Source organism: Ammospiza caudacuta, chromosome 3, assembly GCF_027887145.1.
Source record: "Ammospiza caudacuta isolate bAmmCau1 chromosome 3, bAmmCau1.pri, whole genome shotgun sequence".
Taxonomy (NCBI): Eukaryota; Metazoa; Chordata; class Aves; order Passeriformes; family Passerellidae; genus Ammospiza; species Ammospiza caudacuta.
In genome coordinates this window covers 109,349,847-109,365,576 of record NC_080595.1, presented here as the reverse complement: position 1 = coordinate 109,365,576, position 15,730 = coordinate 109,349,847, and the positions used below count along the sequence as shown (strand labels likewise).

General features: G+C 34.7%; 1 protein-coding gene across 3 annotated transcripts in view; it reads right to left on the bottom strand.

Moving 5' to 3' along the window:
• Positions 1 to 15,730, bottom strand: part of GRIK2 (glutamate ionotropic receptor kainate type subunit 2) — a 351,000-nt gene that overhangs the window by 130,681 nt on the left and 204,589 nt on the right. For all 3 annotated transcript variants that reach the window (XM_058802832.1, XM_058802833.1, XM_058802834.1), the window contains exon 11: positions 1,092 to 1,315. In XM_058802832.1, coding sequence (XP_058658815.1) covers positions 1,092 to 1,315 — 224 coding nt within the window. The remainder of the gene's footprint in view (positions 1 to 1,091; positions 1,316 to 15,730) is intronic.

Genomic DNA, 15,730 nt, shown 5'->3' with positions numbered 1-15,730 from the left:
TAGGAACGATACAACTTCTCCAAAATGAAACATAGAGTACCAAAGAGAGATGGAGAATCCTGATACTAAATACAGCACAATAGAAAAAGAAATATATGAAGATTTTTCTACTGTGAACCACAGCATGAAATCACGGAAATCTCAGGACTGAAGTGAGATTTCATGATCAACTCAAACAAAAAGACTCCATCTTATTAAAGAGATAAAAGCCAATATAGTTCACATGCATTTGATTTAAAAAATTGCAAGTGACTACAAGGGGAAAAAAGATTTCATACACTGCTCTGAGCTTTTTCTGCTGTTATGACAAACGCCAAAGCTATATGTAAGTCTGTATTTATGTGAGCATCTGAACTCAGCCCTAGTGTGTTAAGAAGGAAATGGTAAACATATTGGGATTTTTTGACAAAAGATGTTTTTCTGCTCATTTGGGTTGAAAAAAAAAACTGATAAAAAAGTGAGCTATATATATATAAAGTCAATTTATAATTTAACAATTGAGGTATCGAGTTCCTTAATTCTAAAAGCTCAACTAAGCTTCCAAAAACATTGCACTCAGAGACTTTAAATTCTGTGAAGTATCTCAGAAATTTCAACTAGCACAAAATTAAAAAATAAATATTGTTATCCTACTTCAAAGATACTAATCTACACAAACCTACAACTGGTAGAGGCCCAGATTGGACATCTAGTATCAACATGGGCAGCTAAGTACTCAAATTGAGATTGAGCACCACAGCATAAAAACAAATCAGAGTAACAAAATAAAACATGCAAACCCTGGGTTTCTAAATGCAGACTTATTGGGAAAAGCTATTTTAAAAACTTTCTAGTGTCTCTATATTTGTAAATGAAAGAAGGAATCTAGCTAGCAAACTCAAGACTTAGGGAAAAAGTCCAGTAAAAAACTGGAGACTTAGTATGGCAGTGGAGAATATTAATAGTGAGAATCCTCATCATTATCCTTCTGTAAATCATGAAGTTTAAATATAAGAGTATGAAAGTAAGAAAAGTTTTGTGACTTTTGACAATTATTAGTAAGAAAAAAATGGTAACAATTGCCAAAAAAATCACAAAAGTTGACATGTTACCTGGCTATGACAAAGAGCACACAACTGACACCCAAGTAAGCCAGCAGAATATACATCCAGATATCAGGGGAGAGAGGATTCAGGAAGGAGAAGACGCCCGGGTTTGTACCATTGGGCTTGCGGTACAAAATACTTATTCCAAGAGTCATAAAGGGCTTGGAAAAGTCGATGACCTTCTCACGAACATAGGTAATTGCCAATGGTGCAACTGCAAGGTCAGCTTTCTGTTGACAGAAATACAAAAAGAGAAAAAGGCCATAAGTCAGAAGCAACAGGCTGAAGCAGACATTAAGATAATGCAAAATACAAACTTTGTTTGGAGGATGTTTGTTCTTGTACTAGGTTGCCTGAAATTTAAAATTCTTCTCTCTATAACTAAGGAAACAGATTTATTCTACTTCCTCTTTGCAAAACTGACATAGCATTTAGAAAAAATTAAAAACACTAGTACAGAGATACAAATGAAGAAAAATACTGCATCTTGCAGAAAACATGAACATCTATTATCACATACTTTAAAACTTTATTTTTTGTGCATTTCAACATATGTCTTCTCTTTGTCACTCCCTCACTGTGTTCTTTAGAAGCAAATATATTTGTGAAGCAGAGGTGAATATACTAGTATGAGTGCAGGGAAAGGACCAGGAAGCAGTTCTTCATATTTTAGGATAAAAATGGTACAAAATGAAGATCAGTTTAGAATTGGAAGTGCTACACCTGCAAGGTTGCTGAGTATGTTCTAACAAAGTACAACTGTCCTTACTCACTTGAGGGAATCACTGCAAAACTTACAGATAGTTATTAATTAGTTGGACTACTTAAAATGAATTAATCAATTGAATGCATTTTGTCAATTAACATTTAGTTTTAGTTATTACAAGAATAATTCATAGGAGATTAATAAATAGCCTATGCTATTCTTTTAATCAAAACTTAATGGAAACCAGAGTGACCAAAAATCTACAGAATCTACTTCTTAATCTCTGTCAACACTAGAAATACTCCTGTGTATGTATGAATGTGTATGTGTTTGTGCATACACACATAAGAGGAAAGTTCAGAGTGAGAAAGTTTATAGTGCGAGACCTGGAAAGCTGTAAAATAAGAATTCTTCATAAACTATACCAAAATATAGGTATGTAATGACAGAAATGGTATAGCTACCATGGAGTACTGTTACCTAAGAAATATATCCAAGTAGCATAGCTCCAAATGATACCATTTTCAGAATGCCTGCTTTAAGATAGAGAGATATGATTCCAAATAAAATAAATTCACACATTTATGTACTTTTTGCTCATTTGATATTGTGTATATTGTGTAACACTCAAACTTCCATGCAGGGTAGCATTTCAGTGTTCCTTTTTATTTTTATCTTTATATCTAACACAAAGTTCTTCTATGGTCTATTCTTGTTATGAACATTTATATAATTAGATCTACTGAAGTCAGTTGCAATATGAAACTTTGTTGACACTGTTATTTTATTTGGTAAGGGTTTACTGGTCAAAAAAATTACATGCATTTCATTTCCATTGGTATTAAGAACTTATAGATATTAATCAAAACAGCAAGGCTTAATTCCACAGTGGATGACTTTTTATAGATTGCATATTATTGATGATATTCCAGCTGATGTAGAAAGAAAATGGTAAAGTAAGAAACTAAAACTAATTTGAATTAAAAGTTATAGGTCAACACCAAGAAGTTTAAAAAACATAACAACCCAATATTAGTTTGTGAGGAAAGTAGCAGACCTTAACCAAAGAGTCTGAAGGCAACTGACTAGAAACTGTTAGAAGAGGCAGCTTCCCCAAGACAGATAAATTAGATCTTTTGGAAGGCTATTGGTAGATGTGAATTTCTTATTATATTAACAGAACCTTAATGAATAACAAATAATTTATTTTAATAAATACCATGGAAAATCCAACCTTTAACCATTAGATGGAAACAAGAATATGCAAATGAATATAGGTTGCAACTATCTCTAGTGGAGCCAAGTTGCAGATGAAATTTGAAGAATAACTGATCGAGAAATAATATGTCACATATGACAAAATAGAACAGATACCTGAACCTGGGGGGACAGATATAAAATTGATGTACATAACTTGACATCTTAAGAGTCTCTTCATAGGTGAGTAACTCTGTTTGAACTAGAATATCAACATAAGAAAAATTAAGCATCTAACCAAAAAGAAAAAACAACAAAACAAAACAAAATTTGGAGTCTTTAATAACTGCAGAAATGACGAACTTGAAAATGTAATGCTACCACACACAACTTTTGTTAATCTCATTTATCTCAAATCGTTAATTCTCCTGGAAATTCTTTTATTCTGAAAAGAGCACTATTTGTAAATATGAGAAAGCAGGGGAAGCAGGGGCCAAGTTTCTAGAAGTGCAGTACCAGTTTCTCCTATGCTCAGCTATAATGAAGATATAGAAGGAAAAGAATCATCTTTATTTTACTTCTAGCCACAAATAGGGGAGGAATAGTGAAAATTAGTATTTTATCAGTCGACATTTAATAACATTAACAAATTAGTGTATCCTAACATGGCTTTTTGATATGTTCTATTACAAAGAATATTTTTCTCACTTGGTAGTGATGAATTATTCCACTTTTTGTAATGAAGGTATACATGCTTCTAATCTTTAAATTAATAAAAAGTATATCTATCTGAAAACACAATCCATAATAGCACTTAACTATTTCTTGAGATGACAAAAATTTTTATAACAGCATCCAAGGATTGGTGAGGTAAGCTAGTTGCCACAAAGAAAAAATCTGCAACTAAAGGTTTCAATAGTGATTAGAAACAGTCTGACAAGGACATTCCAACGCAAGGCATGGTCCTGAGCAAAACGGAGGAATTGTACAGCCTAGTCTATGATATGCTAGAGCACTGCACTGCGGATAATAAGCTGTAGTTGTGCATCCTCTCCCTGCCTGTCCCACACCATCCCTCAGGAGTTCAGGAGCTCTTGATAAACCTGGACCAAACCAGCTGAGCAATGAAGCACCCCCTTGATCATAACAGTAGGGCAGTAAAGCATCCCTTGAAAGCTCCAGAAGCTCATCCATGATCCAGGTAGGAATAACCCTGACCATAACACCTACCTGACCAAGGTGGAGACAAGGGATAAACATTCACACATGTATAAAGCTTCCCTGTCTTGCTACCATGTGCAGTTGTAGGATGCTCATTCACCAACATCTCAAGGTACCCCTGATTTATTTCTGATACAGAAGTGTTGAAGGTAGGCTGAAGTAATCCTCCTTTGCTTCTTCCCTTACATTTTACTTCCAAGCTGTTTGTTCAGTGATTATTTTATATCAAGTAGTATTCAAAGAGAAAAAGGAAGTACATTTTTCTTCATTTGTACAGCTTAAATTTGGCAGATAACCTCTAAAATGAGAGATTTTAAAATCATACTGAATTCAATCTATGCTTGCAGATACAGCTAATTTCAGCAAGAAATCTGCACTTTAATACTGAGTAGTGTATGGCCACAGCATGCACAGAAATTTGGTATTTGCAGAAATTGGTGCTTTTTCTTTGAAAATTAACTCTTTAAAACCTGGAGAAACAATCACAATAATTTTGGGGGAAATAGAATCTTTAAAGGATTTCATAGCTTCTATTAATTACATCAGGGAAAGGTAAAACAAACACCAGTTGAATTTTCTATTGTTGATAATTTTATGAAAAGTTTTTGTCTCACCTATTTTGCTCAAAAGAATGAAGAATTTAAATACAATCTAGACACAGAAACAATAAAATGGCTAATAGCTATTTTTAATTAGACACTACAATTATACAATGTCACCAAATTATCTGAGTATTTCAGACAATGTGAATGGAGTCTTCTGGTAAGAATTTTGCTCCTAACATTTTGCATTGATTTAGCAAGCATTATTGTTTATACTAAAAATGCAAAGGGAATCATACATTATTGATTCTCAGTTGTTTATTCAGTCAATCAGTACAATCATATTGTAATTGTATAATATGCACAAAACTACACATACACTGAAAAGACATTTAAGCAATTTCACTTCTCTACAGGCAGCAATGCACTTACTACCTGCAATTACTCTTGAAAATAAAGGAATTTGCCTTTTTTAAAAAGAAAAACTTCATACAGCTTTTGTTTAATCTACTATGTTTCCTCAGCCTAAAACCCTAAGTCAACATGTAAATTTCTTCAGCTCAAATTTTTGAGACTGTTAACCTGAGTTGAATTTCAGCTACATTCCCTTTGGAGAAAATGCATCCTCAAGATAAAAGAGGAAGGTTAAAGCACAGCTTCAATTCTTTAAACCTGTCTAACACACTCCTAATGCACAGAGACCTTATGCATTATTCTTGTTCACAGAAGTGCATTTCTCTGCCACTGATTTGAAAAGATAAGATCTGTAATTTGCTTTTACGCTTACAGTCTATCCTAAACTGCCTTGTTCATGCTGCTATATTATAGAAAATTTTATACCCCACAAGAAATTTTTAGTCTTATCACAAGATCTTCATTTCCTTTGAAACCACTAGGAACTTATTAGGGCTTTATCGCTATTTTTATTATAACTAGCCACTTAAATTACTTTGGCAGAAATTGTTTCTCTACTGCCTTTTACAGGATCATAGTACAATTCAAGTGGAGAGAGATCAGGAGGTGTCTAGCGCAATTTTCTGTTCAAAACATCTACATGGATGAGACAGTTTTCTTTTGCACTTTACCCAGTCAGTGTTGAAAAACTCCAAGGAAGGTGACTACATGACATTTTTAGATAAGCTGGTCCACTGCTTGTCTATCCACAGAGTGAAAAATTTTCTACAGACAAGCAGTGGAGCAGGCTGCTTAGAGAGCTTATGCAATTTCCACCCTTGGAGGTTTCCAGTTTATGCTTGTTGCCTTTGGTCTTCCTGCTAGGCTCCTCTGTGAAAAGCCCAGATGGAACTTCTTGATAACCTCCTCACACGTCCTGGAAAGCTGCTGCTAGAAATTATTACCTTTGCCAAATTTGAGTAACGTACCATAAGGTAAAAAAAAAAAATCCAGATTTGATAGCTGAATTTGTCATAACTTCTTATTTTTGGTATCCTGATAGGTATAATTTAAACTTAATTGCTAATAATATCTCTTATAGATTGAACAGTAGCACTTGCTACTTTATTAACATAATAAAGTACTTTAACATAAAAAAGAGAAATATGAAGACAGTTTCAGTAGATACTGGCTCACCTAATATATATGTTTGTAACTGCTGAGATGCTTCCCAGTATTTGTTCAGCAAGCAACAAGAAGTCACTGGAAGACAGGTGGTTTAATCAAATTCATTTCATTGACAGTAATATTGCACAGCGATTTCATTTCTTTAGAACCTCTTGTGTCAGCAGGGTTAATTCTTTTCTTGGCAAAGTCTTGAACAGCAGTAGCAACTAATGGTTTTTTCATCTACTCTCCTTTCAGAGAGGATCCTGGTCTAGAAATCAACAGGATCATTTACTTAGAGGTAGATTTTTTTTTTAAAGGAAAACATTTTGTAGAGGTAATTTACATTCTGTCCACTACCATTAAAACAGCTTTTGATATTAATTCAACTAGACAAAAATGGAATGTATGGAATGCACAGAATCCTTCCTTCAGTGACTTAAACAGGATAAAGCATATGTTTTGATCAACATACTGTTACCTAGAACTGCCTTTTGGTATTGTTTTATGTTTGCTCCTTTGTTATTACATGAATGTTTAGTTAACAAAAAATGATTGTACTAAACCAGCAGGAGGTCTCTAATTAGTTAATTTACATTATTTCCTCTTATTCAGGGTTGTGCTAGTCAATTGTCATTTGCCTATGCCAGTATGGATAATATTTAATAGCTGAATAGATGTAATATGAATACTCAATAAAAACATATATAGTTTCTGCCTGTTGATTAATAATATACTTTCACTAAACTATTTTGAGCCAACTTCAGTCTAGTCAACAGGTAAGCAAATTCTCTGTAAAAGAACTAGAAACAGTAGACCATGAAACTATATGTAGCAGGAACATGGGTGACTGTTCATTTCAACAGTAAAATAAAAGTTTTTATGACTTAATTTCAGGAGTTTTGTACAAAGGTTTATTCTAATTGTTAGAAGAGCAGGATTCACATACCCCCAGGAAGAAGAAATTGTCGAAGAAATTTACAAGACTGTGTGATACTGTGGCTCAGAATTCAGGAAAGGGAGACTCCTCCATTAAGAAAATAAAATAAAATGAGAATAGTTACAATAAAATGTTAGAGTTCTTCTTTACTGTTTTACACGCTCTTTCTGATGTTGTATTTTTGTACTAGAGATGTTTAGCAAACATTAAAATTACTAGACATCATGCTGATACACACCTTCTTGAGACAAAGTACGCAGGTAATGTTAATTCCTTTTTTCTACAAAACGTTTTTATTGTTATACTTTCCAGATTTAGTGCAACTTCCTGGAAGTGTCAGGTTTTTTCCCAGTTGCTAATCAGCTGTCACCTAGAATTTCAGTTACTGCACTCAAGGCAGAAAAATTCCTAGATCTTTTAATTTTGACATGATTTCTGTTCTCAAATGGATGGGGTTTTATAAAATTGTTTTGGTGAACTCATTTAATCACACAATAAATTTTGACTTGTATCAAATTTGACTTAATCCCATTTTTCTGTATTACATTGTCGTCTGCAATTTTTCACAATGGAATCAAATAACATTTTTGCATATCATTTGGATGGAAGTAGATCACTGCAGAATGTGCCACCTCTTATTGATTAACCATACTAATTAACAATTTTTGAAAGCTATAATTTCATCAGTTTAATTAATTAATGGATTAAAACTTTTTAACATGAACAAAATCAACCTCCTGGAATTCTCAATTAATCATTGGATTCCAAGGTCTTAGACTTAACTAAAATTGATCATTATTATGAACAATAACAGAAAAGGTCCATTTAGAAACAGAAGTCAAATAAAAAATAGAATTAACATGATTTTCTTCCTAAGAAACACATAATCAATTTCATTTCATGTATTTTGGACTTGTGTAAGGCTGCACACACTGGTGTTTTTTTAACTCTATTTGTATAATTTTTGTATTCTTATTTATATAATTTTTTTAAACAACTGAATTATTTTCAGCGCCCTGAGGATGATAGTACTAAACCAGCAGGAACTCTCTGTTGTAATGTGTTGTTAAGTTTTTTGTATTGCTCCCCCATTTTATGTATTGTTTCCCCCCTTTCCAATGTAAGATGGTTCTGTCCTCCCCAGTTTTCCCGCCATAGCCCTCCTGACAGTTTTGTTGCTATGGTTACCCCTTCCCATGGGTTTGTCAGTCAGTTAAGTTATGTGATTTCTCCTCCCTTATTTCTCCTTATAAGTAAACTTTTTCTCCTCCCTGGGCCCAGTCAATCACCCCCCACTCCTCCTAGTCTTCGAGAACCTTCTTCTCTCTGGGGATTGTGGTTGGCTGTGGTCCCGGAGCCCCTCCTTTACTTTGTATTTATTGGATATTTCTGTATGCCCATTATGTTAAGTTCCTCCCTATACCTTTCCCTATTGGTCTGCTGTGAATCCCTCCCTTATCCACCCCCTATCTTTAAAACCCTACTTCTCCCGCTCCTTGGTGCCATTTTGCTGGTTGGCTGTTCCTGGGTTGGTGCCCTTGTGTCATCGAATAAACCGACCTTCGCCCCCAGCAAGGTGTGCGGCTCCTTCTTCTCGTCCTTAAGCAGTGAGTCCAGTCCGCAATCCAGCCCAGCCTGAGGCCAGGACGCCAAAGGGGGTTGGCACTAAATTTAGGCAGTTGGGGTGTCGGCCACCTCAGCTAGCCGGACTTCGCCTTAGTGGCCACATACAAACCGCTGCAACTCTCTAATTAAACTTTGTTTTTCTGGATAGAAAAATAATTGAGCTATTTCAATATCATGCGCAGCATTCAGCCCTGTCACTCCCATGTCTTATGACCTTCAATCTAGGTTGAAAGCAATCCTTCTGGCCCTCAAAAGGTCTAGTGAAATATTGTAAATTTTCATAATTTCAAATTGTAAAAGCAAAAACCTATGGGAAGATCTACACTTATATTATTGGTAAAGTGTAATAATAAAGAAAAGACTGTTCAGTTAAGAAAAGCAGCCACAAAAACATCTTTGCTCTTTCCTGGAGAAATCCTGTTGCCCTGAGAATAACAGATCAGACTTGATACTTTCCAGTTCCCCAAACAGTATGGATGACGTGTGTCAGTCATCATTCCCAGAGACACATCTCCCACAAGCACATCCTGAAACTCTTTTACCAAAATGGTGGTTCCATGAAAATTGACATACTCAAGGTTTCCACAGCCCCTCCTCCCTATCTTTCATGAGATATGTTGAAATTCCTTGGAGATGATAAAAGATAAATTGCAGCATTATTAATAATCCCTAATAAAAGGGATAAGCCACATTGGAAATTACCTCTGCTATTAGAGAATTCTATTTTTCTCATGTACTTCATTTCAGCAGGCATACACATAGAAACAAAAATCCCAATGTTATTTTCTATTATTCTTCACTATCATTATAGCAACAAAAGTAAAAGATCAGATAAAGGTATGAGGATATGAAAAATGTAATACTTCTATGAATACAGCCCTAACTTTGGATCCAATCAATTCCTAATCATTACTGTAAGCCTAGATGATGCTTGAGCTAAAGTATTATTGTTTGGAGTTTCATTTGAAAACTTAACGCCACTTCCTTGATTGGCTATGATTCACTTTGCTGGCAGCATGGTGAAAGTTAATTACAACTATTTGCTGTACGATATTTCTCTGTAATTGAAAACTAATCACTATATAAATCCAAGTGCATTAGCAAGGGATGTCCATAACACCCTAACTGTAAAAGAACAATACATAGTCATACTGCAGCTCAACAAATAAGAAAACAATATTCACTTACTCTTAGTGTCAAGAAATTTCAAATAAACTACCCCTGGAGTACAGATCTCCAGAAAAAAAAAATCCATATATCTCAGAGCATTTTGAAGACCCTACTGTCAAAGCATTTTGAAGACCCTCCTGCCACTTTTGGTGTCAAATCACTGATAATGTAGTTTAAAATTTTCATCTGGTTTCTTTAGGAAGCATAGAACACAATTAGTTCAAAAGTAATGAATTAAAACTTATAACCCCTTAGGAAAAACTTTAATATTTTGTTATTCTCTATGCCTTACTACATTATTAGAAATTTTGCTGGGCCTTGCTTTACTAAGTGCAGACTGTCTGGAAATTCCTTGTTGTTTGGAAAACAAATTGCTCACTTAAAACTGCTGTTATATTGGAAAGTGCATCTTCATCTGTCCTGTACTTGAAATCAGTAACAATGTAATAGGGAATTCGTATATGCAGATATATGGTCCTTACTGAATTAATACACAGTTTTGCAAACTTGGTCTGAACTTTTGGATAAGTATTTCTCTGGCATATTAGATTACTGACTTTTTTTTTTTTTTTCCATTTCCCTGGGATTTTTTGTGGATTTATGCATCTCTACCTAAAGTTTACTTTCTGCATACCTTTTGCTGAGTTAGGGTCTGTTTGGACAATTTTCCATGGAATATCATATATAACCTTTATTAGAGAGTGACAAAGTAGCCATGAAAACTGTCAGCTTGTGAGCATAGAGATGGATGTTTAGCTCTTGGTTTGAAATGAGATTGTACTGTCATGTAGAAGACCATCTTTTTGATCCTTTACTTAAAACAAACAAATAAACAAAAAGGAACAGAAGGTGCATAGTATGGCATATCTGAGTGTATTACATTGACAAATTCAGACATGAAAAATATTTGAAGAGGGGTTTTGTGAGTCTATGAATATATACAGATCACTTTAAGTGAAAAACAGGATCTCAAGCAACCAAGGAGATTTGACTAGTTGCTTGTCAGGGACAAACTGATGCTTATTCAACTTGAGACAAATTACTTTGGAAATAAAAGGTCAGAGCACTTGAAGTTGTGGATTAATGAATTAGCAATTAGACTGAAAAGCACTAAAAGGACAAGTGATATTTTCTAGCATATTACAAATTATCATATTATCCTATGACCTCAGCACATGTTTCACACAGAAATTAAATGCTACTTTAATGAGGAAAGAAAACACACAAACAACAAAAACTGGAAGCCAATATGAATACTTAAACCATCAAAAACACATATGAAAGGTAAGTTACAGGCACTTAACAGTTAAATAGTCATGGGTGCTATATCATAATACAGAATAACTGGAAGAAGTTGGAATATACTTTTAAATATTGAATAATGCAGATTAGTAGTTTTATTTAAAGAGACAGTTGTGCTGGACATCCAACATAGCTTAATAAATGTAACTAATAATGATTACTGGAAATTCAGAGAAGAGACCTTTAGCATAGAATAGTAATGCTTAATCTGCAAGATAAATAAATAAATACCAAGGATAAAAATGCACTCATAAGAGATGGGTTTCAAATAGCTAAACAGAAAAATGAGGAAAGAGATAATTTATAAATAAAACATGAAAAAGCTGAAAATACAAACCAAGAAAGGAAATAAAACTGAAACAAAACAACAGCATTTATTTTGTTATACTTTGTTTTTGTTTTTTTATTTTTTTTACAGAGAGAACAGGAAAAAGTGAATTGTGTCTTATTTTTTTAGGAGAAGTAGTAAAAATAAAAGAAAATGCTGGGATACTGGAAAAACAACAGTAAAACAGGGTTAGTGGAAATCAGTAGTCAGCTTACCATCTATGTATATTTACCAGAGTTGCTGGTTCAAGCATCAATAGCTGAACTGCAGACTTGCCAAAACACTATGTTATTTATGGTCTATTACCCCTCAAAGCATCAGAGATAAAATTTTTTATATATAGAAAACCTTTAGCAAGAGTGAAGTTTTCATCATATGACACCTGAGATGCAGTTGCAGATTCTAGTTCCACTAATAAAATGGGGAATCCATGAAGGTGACATGGTGCTTTAAAGAGCACTGATGTCAACCAATGTTACGGCTGAGTCAATTTAATATTGATGAAAAGAGAAATATTGTCCTTCCTTCCTTCCTTCCTTCCTTCCTTCCTTCCTTCCTTCCTTCCTTCCTTCCTTCCTTCCTTCCTTCCTTCCTTCCTTCCGACACTTCCTTCCGACACTTCCTTCCTTCCTTCCTTCCTTCCTTCCTTCCTTCCTTCCTTCCTTCCTTCCTTCCTTCCTTCCTTCCGACACTTCCTTCCGACACTTCCTTCCTTCCTTCCTTCCTTCCTTCCTTCCTTCCTTCCTTCCTTCCTTCCTTCCTTCCTTCCTTCCGACACTTCCTTCCGACACTTCCTTCCTTCCGACACTTCCTTCCGACACTTCCTTCCGACACTTCCTTCCTTCCGACACTTCCTTCCTTCCTTCCGACACTTCCTTCCTTCCGACACTTCCTTCCGACACTTCCTTCCTTCCTTCCTTCCGACACTTCCTTCCGACACTTCCTTCCTTCCGACACTTCCTTCCGACACTTCCTTCCGACACTTCCTTCCTTCCTTCCTTCCTTCCTTCCTTCCTTCCGACACTTCCTTCCGACACTTCCTTCCGACACTTCCTTCCTTCCGACACTTCCTTCCTTCCGACACTTCCTTCCTTCCTTCCGACACTTCCTTCCTTCCTTCCTTCCGACACTTCCTTCCGACACTTCCTTCCGACACTTCCTTCCTTCCTTCCTTCCTTCCTTCCTTCCTTCCTTCCTTCCTTCCGACACTTCCTTCCGACACTTCCTTCCGACACTTCCTTCCGACACTTCCTTCCGACACTTCCTTCCGACACTTCCTTCCGACACTTCCTTCCGACACTTCCTTCCTTCCTTCCGACACTTCCTTCCGACACTTCCTTCCGACACTTCCTTCCTTCCTTCCGACACTTCCTTCCTTCCTTCCTTCGTTCCGACACTTCCTTCCGACACTTCTTCCTTCCTTCCTTCCTTCCTTCCTTCCTTCCTTCCTTCCTTCCTTCCTTCCTTCCTTCCTTCCTTCCTTCCTTCCTTCCTTCCGACACTTCCTTCCGACACTTCCTTCCGACACTTCCTTCCAACACTTCCTTCCTTCCGACACTTCCTTCCTTCCTTCCGCCACTTCCTTCCTTCCCTCCCCTTAAGATTCTCTAATTGCCTATTGCCATCAAGTCTTCTGAGATTTTCACTAATAAAGGAGCCATGGCTAAATTATCCTCCATTGTACTGAAAATCTCAACTGTCAGACCTTTTGCATGAAAATTACAAGAACAGAGGGAAGAGATGTTCCATAGCCTTTCCTTTCCATAGCCTTTCCTTGAGTCTCTATATGGTAGGGTTCCCTATAAGTATGAAGGAAAGAGGTAGAGTCCAAACAATATGATGAAATGACATTTGAAACGGTAGAATGTGGAAAAAACAAGGTGGAAGAAAGTAAAATTTCACTGGCTCAAAAAGGAAGGAACCAAACATCTACACAATCAGTTATTAGAAGGTGTTTTTTTTGGCTTCTACACAATAACACAAAGAGTTTTGCTAGAGGTGTTCAAGATCATAAAGATCTTAATTTTAAATAAGAGAAAGAAACCAACAGGTTATTGGAGGAAAAATCACTAAAAATATTTAAACCAGTTATATAGACATCTATTCTGTTATTAAAATAATAAAAATCAATTACTATTATTTTTTAAAATGCATTTGATGTGTATTTATTTTGAAAAATTGATATTGATTATGAAATATTCAAAATATAGTCAAGCAAAAAATCTTATGTCTAAAGTTAACTCAAAAGTTCTTTCTAAATGTTCATCTGTAAAATTCCTCTAAGCTGAAATTCTATCCTATTCTTAAAGACAAAGAAAATTCCAATTCCATATCCTCACATATGATCAAGGATCATGATCTAAAAATTTGACCTTTTCTGTAATTATTTATGAATTTAAAAAGATCTGTAAGGCCTGAAATGTATTTTTAATGCCTAAGCTTTGTGCTGTAGAAGAATCATTCAAAGAATCCCTCAAAAATAGTTATTTTTAATCATGTATATGTAATAACAAATTATTTCCCAGTGGATTTTTCATTTATAGCCCTGTCAGAGTATAAAACATTATTTTTTTCCTGTTTTGGAACCCAATGTTAAGAATATTTTTAAGTACTTTTGGATCTGTAAAGTAGGATGTCAAATTTTCTAGAAATAAAAATATATTTTCATTCTATCTGTCTGTGCTAGCTATATTGGAATATAACTTGCATGCTTAAACTATATGTCACATGCAATATAATACAGTGACATGACAACTTTTAGTACTTAAGAACAACCTGAAATTCTCCAGAATTTATGATTCAGTTCAAAACCCATTCAATAAATCCGTCCTTTCATAAGGTTTTTGAACCAAAGGCAGCAAGAAAGAATACTTTTTTTATGAAGAATTCGTCCATAAAGAATGGAGATACCTGAACTTAGCTCCTCCTCCCTTAAAAATGTAGCAATCATGCCTTGAACTAACTTGAGAAGCAGGTAAAATACTCAATGAAAATTTGTGGGAAAGAAATCAGAGCATTTAAGTGGAAAAATTAAATTCAAAATTTATTCATAGAGAAATGTCATCTGTACTTGCTGTCCTAGCTAATATTTGTCTTACATTTGCAGCTCTAGAGACCAGTGTGTTTTTCCCCTACAAGAATTCATTGTCAGTTGTCAAAGGGAAGGAATCACTATGTAATTTTCACTGACGGCATTTACCAAAAATTCAAAAAGAAGCTATTTCTTGCTTGGAGACTGATATAGGAATGCAGGTGAGAACTCTAAATAAAACAGTCATGGAAAGAAGAAACATGAGCAAACTATGGGAAAGGAGATTGAAAACAAACAGAGCCTGATGTAAACACTTCAGACTCTGTTCATACTATAGAATTTAAACCCTGAGACTGACATGATGTGCTAAGTTCAACTCAGAGAGCATTATCTTTATTTTATTTAGATTTTCCAGCCCCAGCAATTATGCAAAGTGACTAAAGGCTGATTTAAACAATTTATTTAAATATTAGATTTATTTAGTACTTTTAATCTTTATATAAATGGTGCATTTTCCTTTCTACGCACATAATATACCAAAATTATCCATTTAATTTATTCTTGGATTATGCATTTTATATGTTACTCTTGCAAACATATATACTACAGCATGGTGACCTTTCTCTCTGAACACAACTGACAGATAAACAAAACAAAACAAAAAAATTTCTAAAATCATTTTTCAAAAGATTTAACTGCTATGGCTATGGACCATCTTTATTGTGTAGTCTATTTTAATTAGAAACTCTAGTTGAAAAATATGGAATCATTTAACCTTTCAAAAATAAACAAATTGAGTTTATTAAATTACTTTATAGAAAGGAAACCTTTAAAACAATTTAAAAATATTCTCTAGGGGAAAAAGAATTGAAAGCTAATGGAGCATGTGAAGTACTATCCATATGGAAACACCCAATGTCGTAACTGCCTGTCTGGAGTTCTTCACTAAATTCTTTGACCTCACTTTTGAGGTCTGAAGTGTTGCTTGCTAGAAAAATGCAACTAATTTTACTAATAACATG